General features: G+C 40.4%; 1 protein-coding gene across 1 annotated transcript in view; it reads right to left on the bottom strand.

Annotated features, from left to right (window-relative positions):
• Positions 1 to 279: 279 nt before the first annotated feature.
• The window catches only part of LOC121325746 (C-type lectin domain family 4 member E-like), a 39,391-nt gene continuing 24,195 nt past the window's right edge, over positions 280 to 15,475 (bottom strand). Inside the window, exons 2-6 of the mRNA XM_041268680.1 lie at positions 11,128 to 11,244; positions 10,630 to 10,686; positions 3,858 to 4,003; positions 1,560 to 1,684; positions 280 to 1,070 (exon numbers count right to left, since the gene is read on the bottom strand). Of these exons, the coding sequence (XP_041124614.1) occupies positions 911 to 1,070; positions 1,560 to 1,684; positions 3,858 to 4,003; positions 10,630 to 10,686; positions 11,128 to 11,244 (605 nt within the window). The 3' untranslated portion in view covers positions 280 to 910. The remainder of the gene's footprint in view (positions 1,071 to 1,559; positions 1,685 to 3,857; positions 4,004 to 10,629; positions 10,687 to 11,127; positions 11,245 to 15,475) is intronic.

Consider the following 15,475-nt stretch of genomic DNA (forward strand, 5'->3'; position numbering starts at 1 on the left):
GATCAGCGATGCTGTTAGCCAGTGCTGGGCCCCTAGTTTCTTATTTTCGAGTGACGCCGTCTTAGTTCGATGCAGGGCATGGTTTCATACAGTGTTCTCTTTGCCTCAGCTCAGACACCAATAAGCATGAAGCATTTAAGGTTTGAGTTTTATTTTAAAAATGTTTTTTTTTATAAGCAAATACATTGTAACAAGTCTAACATGGCTGCAGCAGATCGTCAAGGTTTTGTATTTTTTGTGTTTTTTTTTTTTTTTTTTTTTTTTTTTTTTTAATGTTTTAAACACAATGCACTTTGTAGCGCATTTCAGAAGAGCCCTGTGTTTCTTTTACATGTGTTTGGGTCTCAAGCTGTGTAAAATAAGGCAGTAAGGTTTTAAAATGCTGACTTAGCCGTATATACAGGGTCTCACATTTTATTTTTAATTTAATTTATTTGTTGGTTAAGAATTGTTTACATTTCATAAACAGGGTGTTCATTATTTTAAACATTTTGTCTTTTATTCAACAGACATGCTTCTCGGTACCTTGTAACATTTCTCTGCTTTTAATTTATTTTTCAACTCTATACATTGTAGTTTTTCCACATTTTCAAGCTTGCTTTATTTTTCAGCACTAATATATATATAATGTTTTTTTCACCACTTTCAAGCTTGTTTTATTTTTAACACTTTATACCTTCTTGTTTTCACCCATTTTACTGCTCATTTTAGTTTTCTGAAATAAAGAATATAACAAAACAAACTGTATACCCACTTTTTTTTACATTTCCATATTTGCATTAAAACTACATACACATGACCGGAACTAAGAGGCAGGACTTCTGGTCGATCCTGATTGGCTAAGGCCACCTGTCGAAAACACATGCTGCATTCTCATTGGTTAACATGGTGATAACAGCATAGTGTTATGCTATTGATGGATTATCACTGCTATGGTTTCACAAATCCTAGTATATTTAACTTTGCACAATATATCATTCCAAGAATTGAGGGGATCATCCCGGAATGGAATATGTGCACAATCCTCCCCATCTTCATTATAGTCATTAGGCTCTCCACTAGCCCAGTACCTGAAAGAGATGAGGAGCAGTGTCAGTCAATATCACACAATGTCAGTAAAAAATGACTAGGTTGTTTTTAATATGTATCCTTTTAATCCAGCGATTTAATCCTCCACACCTAAATTATGGAACAAGTTGCCCATCACAATTAGAGAAGGCCCTTCAGTCAAGGTCTTCAAGTGTAGACTAAAAACCCATTTCTATAGCCTGGCATTTTCATCCAGATGAGCCGATATCCTCTTGCCCACATACTGTTCCCACTGTTTTTTTTTTATTTGTTATTTATATTTTATTATTTTTTTTAGATTAAAATCATATTTTTCTAATAGTTTATATATTCTGTTTTGTTTTTAGTCTGTTCTTTTTTAAAATGCATACTCATGTTCAGCAATATGTATTGTTTTTGCCTTTGTGAAGCGCTTTGTGGCGACTTGTTGCATAAAGCGCTATACAAAAAATAAAACTGAATTGATTTCAGAATGAGATTGGAGCTCTTACTGTGCCTTTTCATTAAGAGGAGTGCCATCCACCCAGCGCCAGACTCCTTCAGTAACACCGTCAGTCAGGCCAATCCAGTAGCGCTTCCCTGCAGTCTGGGCTTTAGCTGCATTCAACAAGAATCTCTAAACAGAAAATACTCCTGTCAGTTCTAGTGGAGATCTACCAGTCTGATGCCCCCTTTTTGAAGAAAGAGCAAACCATCCTTTAAACCAGTGGTTTTCAATTTTTTTTAGGTCCCTTACCCCTTTCAAAATCTAGTCTTAAACACTGTAAAACAGGCCCTCAAAGTACATTTTTGCGGCGATTTTTGCGGCGACAAATGATTGCGCTTTTGACCTGGTATATTACATGACTCAATCACATTCTTTAGATTTTCCTCTCTCCATGTCATCCCCTACTCTCCACAAGCAGCTAGCGGACCTTCAAGCAGTAGGGGACCTATCCTGACCTATCTGGACCTATCCCACAAGCACTCCATTCACCTTCTGCCTTTGGAGGTGTACTGCCATTAACCAATGCACTGCTATTTTGATATGTACATTAGCTATGTGTGCAGTGGAAGTTATTCTTGGCTCACTCACATAATTTACATACTCGCTTTGTTTGAATTTGACAAATTTGTCAACACTACTATGTTTTTAAAGATCGCTCATCTCCAGTACAATTACTCAAAGTGGATTCGTAACAAAATGTACTACATTTTCCCTTGTGGTGAAATAAAAAAATAGAGATAGTAGAAAATTAAACTCTACATACTGAAATGTATTATTTTTCTTAGTCAGTGAAATTCAGTGCTACCTGGCACATTAACACCCCGCCTCTGCTCATGAATGATTGGACAGCTGTCAGACCTTTCACTTTCCCTTTGGCTCCTCAGTCGCTTTCAACTTTCATGCAGAATACCTTGAACGGCCTCCGCTTGCTCTACTTGTTCTGATTGGACAGTTGCGTAAAACTTGGCAGATATTTGACTCTCCTATTGGTTTATTGTTAGTACCTGTAACTGAAACACACAGTTGATGTCCCACCCAGCTAAATTATGATTGGGCTACCACAGAGACAATGCAGATATTCAATTGATTGATCGTATCGTAGAAGCCCTTCTGGAAAAAAAAAAGTTGAGTACGTACCACAGCATAAGTGAGCAGCCCTGTTAATGGACTGCTGTGGCGCTTATGTTGGAAAATGTGTTTAAAGCTTTCTTTATTTTCCCATGCTACGACCTGCCAGAAATGCGTTCACAAGAATATTTGTCGTGAGCACTATGGCCTGGCTTCATGGGCACCACTTTGAGGACCACTGACCTAGCCCAACAACGGAAATGTACGATTGTGGTTTAATTTGAAAAGTGATTCAACATTGATTCCAGTTGTGTCACGGGGGGGGGGGGGGGGGGGGGGGGGGGTGGTGTTTATTTAGTGGTGTGAAATGAATTATTGAACTATATGGGAGAGCAAAAAAATATCAGTCATAGGGAAAAATCTCAATCCAGGACCCTCACCACCCACCCCCCGCAAAACTCCCCAAACGTAGTCCAGATGACTCATCACCAAAACCAGAATTCTTGCTACGCCATTTACAGGATTTCTCACGTACCCCAGTATATACAGTAAAACGGGATATTATGGCTGGTATTAAATTCAGTGGATTTGCTACACGGGGGGGACTTTGACGTTTTTTTTTTTAAATTGCTTTTGCAAGTTCACAAAGCGAAACAACACAGTTTTTCATTTATACTTTTAATTCCAAAAACCTTCAAATGTTTACTTAATGAAGTATGCTATCTCAGTTTTAAAACTTAGCTGTGGTTCACAACATAACACAGTGTTTGGTTAAAGACCAGTGACAATCACAGACTCTAAATACACACCCCAGGATTGAAGGGGCAGGGCGCCAATGCTTCTCAAACTAGGGTACAGGGACCCCGGGAGGTCCTCAGAGGTGACCCAGGGGCTCCCCAGAAAATTAACTGAAGACAGGCCTTGTGATACTGACATACAGAAAAATATACATTCAGTATTTACTATACTGCTGTGCAGTTTGAGAATCTCTAGTCTTGAGGCTATGGAGGCTGAATGGCCAGCAGAACTCTAGCAGCTCAGGGTGTAGAAGTCTTAACCCAGGAAACACAAGGCCACTTCCAGTTTTCCAGCAGCTACTTGGAGGAGTGGAGACATTTTAAAGCAATTAGATTTGAGCGGCTTGGTTTGAAATTGTTTGAAAGCTGCCAGAAAAGCAGTTTCCTGAAAGCTGCCTGGAGCGTTAGAAACTGTAAAGATGATGGTCAAACTTTACCTGCTCTGCCTCACTCTCTATAATCACCAGATGCCCTCCCATTGAGGTGCAGTTGTCACGGCTGGAGTTCCAGTCCATTGTATCAGTTGAGAAGTAGTAGCACTTTCCATTGAACTGCACCCACTTCTCTGGACAACAAACCCGCTCTGCACAATGAGAGAAAGAAGCAGTGCATGTTAAACAAAAAACGCCTGGATATCTGAAAAAAGGGGCTTCACCTACAATACAGGGCTAGATTCTTAGCATTAGCTAAGTTGCCATGTTCCATGAATGCAGAACTAGGGGTGGGCAGTGGTGACTGGACTGACAGCCAAGACTGATACCCCATTCAGTACCCCACCCCCAGTCAATGCTGTGCTCTTTCTTTCTTTCTTTCTTGCTCTCTGTGACCAGAGATTGAATGATTCTTGGTGTTAGATCTCCCTTCCAACCTGTGAGAGCACTGTATAAAAGGAACGGAGTACCCTTAACTAAATGGCATGACAATTTATTCCTTAGGGTAGGTGGAAGTGGGCTGAGCTACAGCACCCAAGTTTAATGACTCGGATGGGAGATGGTGTGGCATCCAAGGATTGGAGAAGTGGATTCGCTCGTTAACCTAGGGGTCATGAGCAAGGGTATAACAGGGGGCATAGTGTAAGTGATTTGTTCCTTTGGTAACTGGTTAGCATTTTAACCTACAAGGTGTCTGTGTTGCCATATTGTGAAAAAAAGCCAGCGTAAACCCGGACGTCACTTTCACCTCTGCATTTCACTGAGAACTGTAATACGCCATGAGCACTTATTCACTGTCATTAAGAACTGTGTTTGTGTTTTGTGTTTAGTGTTGGTGTGTTAAACTGGACTTTTGGTTTTTACCAAATTTACAAATACCGAGTGATACACGCTGCTGTATCACTTCATTATTATTTACAGGTGTTCGTAATAGGGTCTGGACATGTCAGTTTTTAACCCTTTTAATCACCATGGAAAAGTGTGTTTTTATCTCTTAATCTCAATGGCTTTTAAAAGAGCGCAGCTTTTAGAGTTTTTAGAGCAGAAATGGGCGGGGGTGGTGTTTTTACAGGAGATGCACTTTGACAGGGAGAATGAGGTGGCTTGGCTGATGAAGTGGAGGGGGCCGGGTATGTTGCGCGATGGCTCCAGTACTATCGCAGGGGTGGCAGTACTTTAAGCCCAGCCTAGAAGTAGTTTTATTAGACATTAATGAAATTGAAAAAGGAAAGCTTTTAAAAATACAGGCTCAGCTGGGCGATACTGTGTTTGTGTTTATTAATATTTATGTTCCTAATCAGGGGAGGGAACGAGTTTTAATTTTTTATAAATTGAAGCAAGCATGTTTTAAAATTGAAAATGATGACGTGGTGGTGTTGGGTAGGGATTTTAACTGTGTGGCAAAGTGGCTGAGTGGAAATGGTTGCAGGAGTGATGCAGTGTGGTAATTAAACAGACAGAGCCTTGTAATCCAGTTTGGAAAGTGAGTTTTTATTGTATCCATGTCTGGTGACCAGTTATAATAAACCCCCGGTAATACACAGCAATATGTACTGCACGGGGTAGACAATAACATGCTTTTTAGACCCTAAACAATAAACATTAAACAACATGTACTCGTCCCACAACAATACCAACACGGTCACCAGTCCTGGGTGCGTGCAGTAGTGCTCTACCTATGCAGATGATGTAAATGTGTTTGTGTGCAGTGAGAGACATCCAGGCGCTACAGCAGAGTCTTGGCACATTTCGGAGATCGTCTTCAACAGGCATCAACTGAGCAAAATGTGGCACCTTCTTGACAGGCAATTGGCTTGAGGGCACCCCCCCCACCATTCTGCTTGAGGCATTGAGGTGTGATAGGACAGGTATTAAAGTGCTGGGGGTGTTCCTCAGAACCGAATAGTACATGCAGAAATAGTGGGAGGGCCTGGTGGATAGGGTGAGGGGGTGGCTACAGAGATGGCAGGGACTGCTGGCTCAGCTGTCTTTCAGGGGAAGGCTCCTACTTATCAGCAACCTGATGACCTCCATGCTGTGGCACAGGCCAGTGTGCTTGGATCCCCCCCGGGCATGGTAAAGGAGATCCAGAGGGTGTGGCTGGATTTTTTGGGAGCGGGATACATTAGCTGTGGCCTGCAGTTCTGTATTTACCCACTGATGAAGGGGGGCAGTTGCTGGTCAGCATTGCCAGCAGGGTGGCAGCCTCCAGACTGCAGGCAGTGCAAAGGCTCCTGTATGTTGGGAAGGAGGCTCATTGGAGGAAGCTGTCTTCCTTCCTCCTCAGCAGAGTTGGGGAGATAGTTTGACAAGCACCTGTTTTTAACTGAAAATTTTAGGTTCGACAAGACAAGTCTCCTATCTTTTTATCAAACATTTTTTAATGCCTGGTGATGGTGGATAGAGATGAGTGGTCCCTGACAGGCTGATCCTTGCTGGAGGAGCCCCTGTTCTTCAATTCACTCTTCCCTGTGCATTTTTTCAGTGGGTGGTGCTCTGTGTCAGCTTTATGAAGGCAGGAGTGATCAGGCTGGCCCACCTGATGGATCTTGAGCTCTCCTGCTGGTTAACTGTTACCCAGCTGGTTGAGTGGTTGGGCTGGCATTCGGAGAGGCTGGCATAGAAAATGAGTGGGCATAGAAGCTCCCTCTCCCCAGGACTCAGGGAGGCCTTGAAGGAGGAACTGCACAGGGGCACAAGGCAGAGGCAGGACCCCATCTTCCCCAGCAGTAGGTAAGGAAGGAGAGAGAGAGATGAAAGAAACCGAGGAACATTGCTTGAACACTTTTAACCCTTTGCAGTCCATTTATTCCGTGCTTGTCAGAAGCATCGGGTCCAATTTTTATTTTCACATGCACGGTTTGTTTTACACGCACTGTTTAAAATATATATTTTTTCAGAGTAAAACAGCTTTAAAAGGCATTGAATCGCAAAAGGACATTCAATACTGCATCTCCAGCCAAGCCCCACCCTTGTTCGCTGTATTTTTCACATACCTCTTTATATATATGCATACTGATAAATCCTCTCCTGATCACTCGTTTTATCACCAAATTCCTGAATAATGCTATCCAAGTGATTTACTTTATTACTATAACATCAAATAAAAGCTCAGTAAATGTCTGATATTCTTTGAGCGCTGGATGCAGAAGCAGCTATTTTCTTTGTCCTTGTTATCTCTGTAGTGCATGGGGCTATGAGATACTACCTTTTTTCATTTTTTTCAGCTCCTATCGGTCTCACTTAGCCATTGAAAGGTTTTCTCTGCTTTTTCGGAGAAAAAATGACTAGAGACCTTTGCTTTACATCTTTTTGATGTCGGACAGGAAAGGGAAAATTGTAATGTCGGACCAGGTCCAACATAGGACCGTGTAAAAGCAGCTCAGTTCAGCCAGTTGCAGAGGCTCGTAGACTCTAGGTCACTGGTGGGCAGATCTGGTCCTGGAGGGCAGATGTCTCTCTTGGTTTTTGTTCCAACTGTACCCTAAATTAATTAATTGGACCAATGAACCCTTTGACCAGGTTTGACATCATCAAAAAGATGTAAAGCACATGTCTCTAATCGTTTTTTCTCCAGAAAAAGCAGAGAAAACCATTCAATGGCCGAGTGAGACTGATAGGAGCCGGATGAAGCCGAAAAAAGGGGCGTGTGGGCAACAGAGCTAGAAGCTGCACCACAGAGATGAGATGGACACAAACAAAGGAGATAGCTGCTTTTTCACAGACATTTACAGAACTGTTTGAGATGTTATAGTAATAAAATGACTTGGATCGCATTATTGGAGTTTGGTGATAAAACGAATGATCAGGAGAGCATTTATCAGTATGCATATATATAAAGAGGTATGTGAAAAATACAGCGAACAAAGGGTGGGGCTTGGCTGGAGATGCAGTACTAATGTCATTTTGCCATGCAATGGCTTTTAAACTCGTTTTACTCGGGGGGGGGGGGGGGGGGGGGGGAAATAGCACATGCATTTATTTGTGTAAAATTTGGCACGCACACTGTGAATATTGGACATGATGTGCCTGACAAGTGCTGAATAAATGGACTGCAAAGGGTTAAGTGCTTTTTAGAGGCTTAATTGGTCTAATTTAATTAATTACTTTAGGGTAGAGATGGAACAAAAACCAGGAGGGACACCGGCCCCCCAGGACCAGATTTGCCCACCCCTGCTCTAGGTGGAGGGCTTACCTGTTGGTAGAGGAGGGGCAGAGGCCAGTGTGGAGAGTGCTCTGCAAGTGCCCCTCACCAAGAAAGCTGGAGACCTGCAGTGGAGGATCCTGCACTGTGTCGTGTGTACAGTCAGGTTTCTCCACAGGGTTGACCTTAGCATCAGTGCAGAGTGCTGTTTTTGTTCTACAGAGGAGACCTTTTTCCACATGTTTAGCTAGTGTGAAATGCTGAGGCCACTTTTCCATACAAGAGCTTCTGCAGATCTTAGGCTTGTTTTTAATAAAGTAGTATTTATTTTGGGGGTCCCCTACAGTTTTAAAATTAGAAACAAGTGTGTTTTAATAAATTTTACAATGGGTCAGGCAAAACTGGCAATTTTAAAATCGCATAATAACAAACTCTGGATCCGGGCTGAACAATGTCGTAGTGCGGTTCAGGGTGCTGGCGGTCAGCTGGGTCAGAGTGGATTCTGAATATTTCAAAATGGTCAGTAACCAGGAAGGCTTCCAGGAGAGGTGGTGTGTGGGAGACGCCGTGCTGTGAGTGAGGAAGAGGAGCTCCAGTTTGTTCTAGTTTTTCATTTTTTCTTTATTTTATTTTTTTACATTGTTTCTATTTTGGTGTAGATCTGTTTAACAGAAAGAAAACACTGTTTTGATATTTTTATATATTATTTTTTTGTCTTGTTTTTTATATTTTATGATCTTTTTATTTGTTTAAAATCTGCTTTTAAGGATTTATTTTTGTATTTTAGTCCTGATGCACTGGGGAGGTTTCAGCTGATCCCTGGAGGCAGCAAGAATCTTAATTTTGTTGTGTTTTGCCTTGTTGTAATTTTATTGGATTTTAATTGGAATGATTTAAAAAAAGGGTCTTAAGTCTCTTTCTCCCTCTCTCAAATTCAAATGTGCTTTATTGGCATGACAACATTAACAGTATTGCCAAAGCATTTACAAAGTGCAGTATGTAATAAACACATTACATAAACAGTATGAACATCAATATAAAATAAATAGTAGGCGAGTCCTGGAATGAGTGTGTGTGAGAGCTGCCAACAAGCCTGGTGGGGGTGGGGGGTGGTGCTGACCCCTCCAAACATCCTCTTGATCGGGGAGAGCAGGAGAAAGAGCTGCTGTAGTGGAGAAAAAACTATTAAAAAAATGAGTGTGTCGACGTGGATTTCTTAGCCAACCAAATAAGTGAGTTTTTGGATGTAACAAAAGGTAGGAGAGGTGTAGATATAAAACAGTCCTTTCCAGACTATTTGTTTCTGCATATGTAGCCTTAAGAAAGCTACAAAAGAAACAGCTCAACCAAAGTGGTACAGACATTAAAGCAAACAGTTAAGAAAACTTTAAATCGGAAAACAAAAGCATTTTTTTTTAAGTTTTATAGGAATTTTACATCTTTTTACTTTTTTTTTTTTTTTTTAAACTTTTTAGCCATTATCGACAGAATTAATGTTATCTCTTAATGTTTGCAGACAACATTAAGAGGGGCACAAGTGAGATTCAGCTTAATCAAGTTAAGAGACATGGAGAAGGGAGGGAACAACAAGTGGATGCACAGGGTCACCACAGAAATTGAGGAGGGGGAAGAGGAAGAGAAAGGGAAGATTTTAAAAATACAGAAGGTAAAAGATCTGATTTTTAACAATTTTTTGCTTCTTAAATAACCTGCTTCTTACATTCGTATACAGTTTAGTGACGTGCATTTATAGACATCACTGCCCGAATACACAAACAGCAACGTGAATGACTGCTGAGAAAAGATTAACCTAAAAGTTACTACTCATTTTCGAATCATCCATGACATACCGGCAGCCATTTTTAAAGAAACATCATTAGCTTCCTGAGGAATTCCAAGAGAAGCTTTTAAAATTACATTTCTACCAAACAGTACCAGCTTGGACAGATCGGAAATGCTGATCAGACACCTGTATTTTTTGACATGACAAGCAATATCAGTTCACAAATTGGGGGAAAAACATGTGTGAACAGTCACAACTGGAAATGAGAAGCAGTGCACAACTGTAATGCTCTCTGTGATAAGACAGCCGTAAGCTGCCTCCATATGTGTAACTGAGGCTGTATCTTTGTAAATGCAAATTTATTTGATATTATTTTTTTCCTTAAATTTGTGGTTGGATATTTGGGCTCCATCTTAAATTCAAAAGAATACAGTAGTAAGGAAGTACAGTCAGTGTATAAAGATAGACCATTGCCCTGAGGGTTAGTGGACTCTAAATGTAGGGCTCACCTTGGGGACGAAGAAACCTCAGAATGAAGCATGCTGTACAACCACCGACAGGCTGCTCAGTCAGTGAGGAGGGAGAGCTCACTGTGATTTTATAGAAACAAATATTATATTTGTAACCGTAGTCTGCTTTTTAATGGGTTTGTGTAGGCTTTCTTTTAAATCCTTTTATTGTGCTTTTACTTAATTTATGAAAATGAAGTTTTTGTTAAATTGCGCGCTCTCTCTCTCTCTCTCTCTCTCTCTCTCTCTCTCTCTCTCTCTCTCTCTCTCTCTTTCCCTGCCAGTCCAGTCTCTTAATGATAATAATTATGATGGTGGGATTGTATAGAATCCACAACTCACCCGTTGAAGAGCCTTCTTTGAGAGGACAGTATTTATCCAAGATTGATGATTTGAAATCTGAGAATCAAACAGGCAAGCGTGAATTAGTTTTGTTCAGATGAATGCACTCAACCATTTGTTCTGCACACATTTAAAGCTGATTAATCAGTTCAGTAAATCTGACTTTGAAATGCAGTGATAGTCGCTGCCCATGCTTCATATACTGGTCATGGGAAACTGGTATCTGAATGCTCTTTCCATTTATGTGAATAAAAGGGTGATATTCATGATACTTTCCTTGAGTTTCATTGAAGCTAACATCAGTTTAAAACGGTTTCATGGACTATTAAAATGTATTGAATCAATCAAAGGTGAATAAAACTGAATGTCAAACTTTATTTAATTAATCAACTTGGACTTTTAAAAAAACAAAACTTTTAATCAGTTGTTTGTGAAATGGTTCCATTGTGAGGTGATAATTAAGTTAGACAATACCACACAAGCCATTTGAATACTCACAATAGACAGTGAGGGAGATGACAGCAATCAGTAAGAGACAGCACAGGGTGAAGAGGACCAGTGCAGGCTGTCTGTATGAAGAGGCTTTGCTAGCAGCACTCGCAGGTGGGGTGGGGTCTGAGGAGAGAGAACACAGCTCAGGACACAGTATACTAAAACTTTCTGGATTTTAATTTCTGTTATTACTTCAACTTTCATCTGACCATTTTACTAGCAGAGCTTCAGATAGTAGGCTCTTATTAACAGTGCTTTTAAATCAAGTTCAACATAAAGCAGCACTAAACAAGGCTTTATCAAATCCATTCCCCACCTCTTACTGGCTTTAAATTATTACTGCCCAGCCCTTTAAAGGAGAGCTAACCAAGGACTGAAAATCCATTGTCGTACCACTTATTATCCCGAGCAACATTATCACTGCTCCCCATTAAAGGAGTGCTAACCAGGATGTTACAATCCATTCTCTTAAAGTGAAAATAAAGAAGTCTGTAAAACTAGCTGATCTACAGAAGAAGTCTATAATTTGTAATAAATAAAACTGGAGTCAGAATAGTTCTTATGCTTTATATGCTGTGTATGACAACTCTGCACAGTCCAGTGCACTTCCTGCAGAGTGCTCTCTCTCTCGCTCTCTCTCTCTTTGAGCACTGTGGACTGTTGCATCCTTTACTGTGCAGCGTGTGGTTTTCTTCACACTGCTCTGTGGCTCTCAACACTGTAACACCTTTGCATCGTTTACAGTAAAGTTACACTTCTTTCTGAGTGGACAACACAGAGACGGATGAAACTTCTGCAAATTGTATTAGCCTGTGGAGACAAGCAAACTGATGTTGAAAAAGTTTCTATGTAGGCCATGCAGCACATGTGTGGTAAGGGACCATCGATAAAGTGCACACTTTCTCACACACACACACAATAGAGGGGAGTCATCTGGCAACTACCAAAATAAAATGCCAACAAATTAAATGTCGCCCAATCTTTCCACCTACAGGTAATTTCACACTTTGCAAACAATGCCCTATAAACATTTCTCCTGAACTCTATTTATATGTCGCAATCCTCTGTGTGCAGCATAATGGAAATGCCCATAGAGACCGTTTTTGGATACTCTAATATGAGAAACCTATTCTATTGTTTACCATGGTGTTGAAGTCTGCTGTACGACGTCCAAAAGCCTAAAAGTACTTGTAATCAAATCTCTAACTTAGCCCTGATTGATCACCGGAGAAAGAGCTGGAGAAACATTTTGAAGTCGACGGAGAATGAAATATATTCACTCTTGTATTAGCTAGCTGTGCCAGAGTTTGCGGTGCAATATCCCAGACATAACCCGACAAAGAGTGCACATACTGGTGGAGAAATTGCTGTTTCAGTGGAATACCTACATAGTTAATTACTCTTGTTCTTTGCAAAGACATTTCTTTCGTACCCTGAAGTGGAGACAAAATGCGAGGAAGGCAGACCCTGGAACCTGGACCTGTCCTTGCCAGCAGGAGGGCCCTTGAGCATGTGTATTACTGAAGACATGGATCAGCTGGAGGAGGCATCAAACGTCCGTTAAGTATTCAACGAGCAGTGTTTTAATACTCTTACGAACTCGAGAATAAGCTGACCTTAAATTAGCGTCAAAGTAGCTTTTTGTTTAGGGGGGCTCCCGAGTGGCTCATCCAGTAAAGGCACTCCGCGCAGATGTGCCCTATAGCCTGGAGATTGCAAGCTCATGTCACTGCCGACCCTGACCGGGAGTTCCTAGGGGGTGGTGCACAATTGGCCCAGCACCGCCTGGGGGGAGGGAGGGCTAGGTTGGCCAGGGTGTCCTCGGCTCACCACACACCAGCAACCCCCATGGTCTAGCCGGGCAGCTGCGGGCTTGCCTGTAATCTGCCCAGAGCTGTGATTTCCTTCACCACTGTAGCTCTGGGTGGGTGCCTGGTGAGTCTGCAGTGTGTAAAGATGCAGGCAGCTGATGAACACATGCTTCGGAGGACAGCATGTGTTCATCTTCGCCCCTCCTGAGTTAGAGTTTTGTTTTAGGTAGAACATAAAAAAAGTATTACTTACTGCTTTCAATTCATGCTTTTAGTTAATGAACACTGTAGTAAGTATTTGTATGTGATTTATACAAATTGATGTGGGTTTTACAAGGCAATTACCATTCTGTGTTTAAGGCTTAAATCCAGATTTAGCTGTCTTTATAATAGATAATTCTTGATAGGTTGTCTGGACGCAAGTCTGAGAATTGCCTTCTGAACCAAAACATATATATGAGACTTATTTTAACAATTTTGTGATTATCTGATACTAACAAAAGTAAAGATTTATTTTACTAATGATTACTCCTGTTTTGACTAACCTTCGACTTAAATAGATGTCAAGAATACAGGTGTAAACTAAGGGAACCTCCCATAGATTGTGTTGGATCGCTAATTAACCAGCAGGAGTGGGGTGGTGTTGTTTAAACTTTCTATTCTGTACTGTTTAGATTAATCTATAAGAAACATTGTCAATGTAAAAAAACAAGTTGGAAAAATGCAACAGTCATTTAAAGTGGTGATATTAAACACAAAAGCCCAAGTTAGGAGAAGCAATTGGGGCAACCGTGTCAAGCATCAAGCAAATAGGCACAATTGGAAAGGTGCTGGGGCCCAACATTCACACACTTGCTGCTTCAAACTTGGCTTCTTTTTTTGATCGCTTTGCTTTACATTGAAATGCTCATTCCCTTATCAGCTGGGTTGTAACCAGAATAAAGATGCTGAGATGTAACTCTGGAAAGTGCAACAAAACTTTGTCTATAGGAGGAAATGGAGTTACAAGATCCATCCTAACTGTTTTTAGAGTCTTACCTTGGCATTTGTGAATGGTGATTTGAATGAGCACCAATGACTGAGAAGTGCTCTCGAACAATGTAGACTTTGTCCATGATTTCAAACTTTGTGTGTAAACGTTCAAAGGTATGGGTGACTCCATTGTTAAATTAGATGGTTATGGTTTTGACCATACTTATATTTTCCAGATAGTAGGAAACAGCTTGAAGCTTCCCTATTCCCCCATTGATGAGACCAGTGGCAATGTTGTCAAGGAAATTCATGGTTAAATTCATTTTAATATAAGCATTTCTCAGATATTTAATTCTGTTGTCTGTGTGACATGCTGTGGGGATTGGGTTTTTAACACCGATTCCAGAACTTCAAAGGTTGTAGATAAGGCACAGGCCACAAACTGTTAACTCTTTGACGCTCACCTTCCAAAATGCTATCTGATTGTCTGGCCTCCTAAGGTGTCATAAAACTTACCAAGCAAGCTATAGTGATGATGCAGTTATACCATTATTGTGTTAAAAGTTAATTAAAATGCTTTAAGAATCATTTAATTATGTAACTTGTAGACACAAGTTTAATAGTTATTTTAAGTAAGTTTCCCAATAAACCTGAAGGGTTATTGTGTTAAATGAATATTATAAACTAATAACTATTTTTAAATATTATCCTTTGATTGTATTAAGATGTGTTTTATATGCTTGTAATGGTAATTTTGTATAGATAATGAAACTGAAATATATATGCTTCTCTAATGAATGTGACTAAAGTTATATTGAATGTGAGGTTTAAATGATAAATTTAAAATCCTTTGATAATGAAATAGGCGGATGCGTTACATTTCTAACACACTGTGACACGCAACTGTCTATCAAATACTGTGAACCAATGGAAGGACTGAAAAAAGACTAGTTTACAGTACAAGGGAACGTCTATACATTGTGTTATTTAAACTCAAAACAAGGATTTTCTTCTCTTCTCTCTGGACTCTCTCTTTCTTCAAAACATCTCATCTCTCTCAACTCAAACTCTGAAGTCAATGATGTAATCTAACTCATTGATGTAATCTTCAAAGATGTCCCGAAGAAGATGGGCTTCCTCTGGAATGATGAAAGCTTTTGCCTACAGATTTCACAGAGGTACTTCACTGCGCTGGTGCACAACTAACTTCTATAGTGAGGACAACCGTGTTAAGAAGACTTTGATTTTAAACATCGCACCAACAGAATAAGTATCAAACTTATAGTGTGTGTTTACAAGTAACTGAACTGAAGCCATTATATTAATATAATCACAAGATTTCCATTACATGAGAGTAGATGTTAAACTTCATGCTGATTTGAACTCGGCTCTTGCCAAGATAAGCACCAACTAAGATATAGCTTTACAGTAAACTAATGTGATCCATCTGCATCTCCATTTGCATTACTTTCCATCTGATGATGTAGATATCCTTCTGTCTGGTATTGATTGCTGAAGTGTAATGCTGGCTCAGGGATCACAATGGCTGCGATGCTGACTCCAGGGATCAA

This window comes from Polyodon spathula, chromosome 13 (assembly GCF_017654505.1).
Source record: "Polyodon spathula isolate WHYD16114869_AA chromosome 13, ASM1765450v1, whole genome shotgun sequence".
Classification (NCBI taxonomy): Eukaryota; Metazoa; Chordata; class Actinopteri; order Acipenseriformes; family Polyodontidae; genus Polyodon; species Polyodon spathula.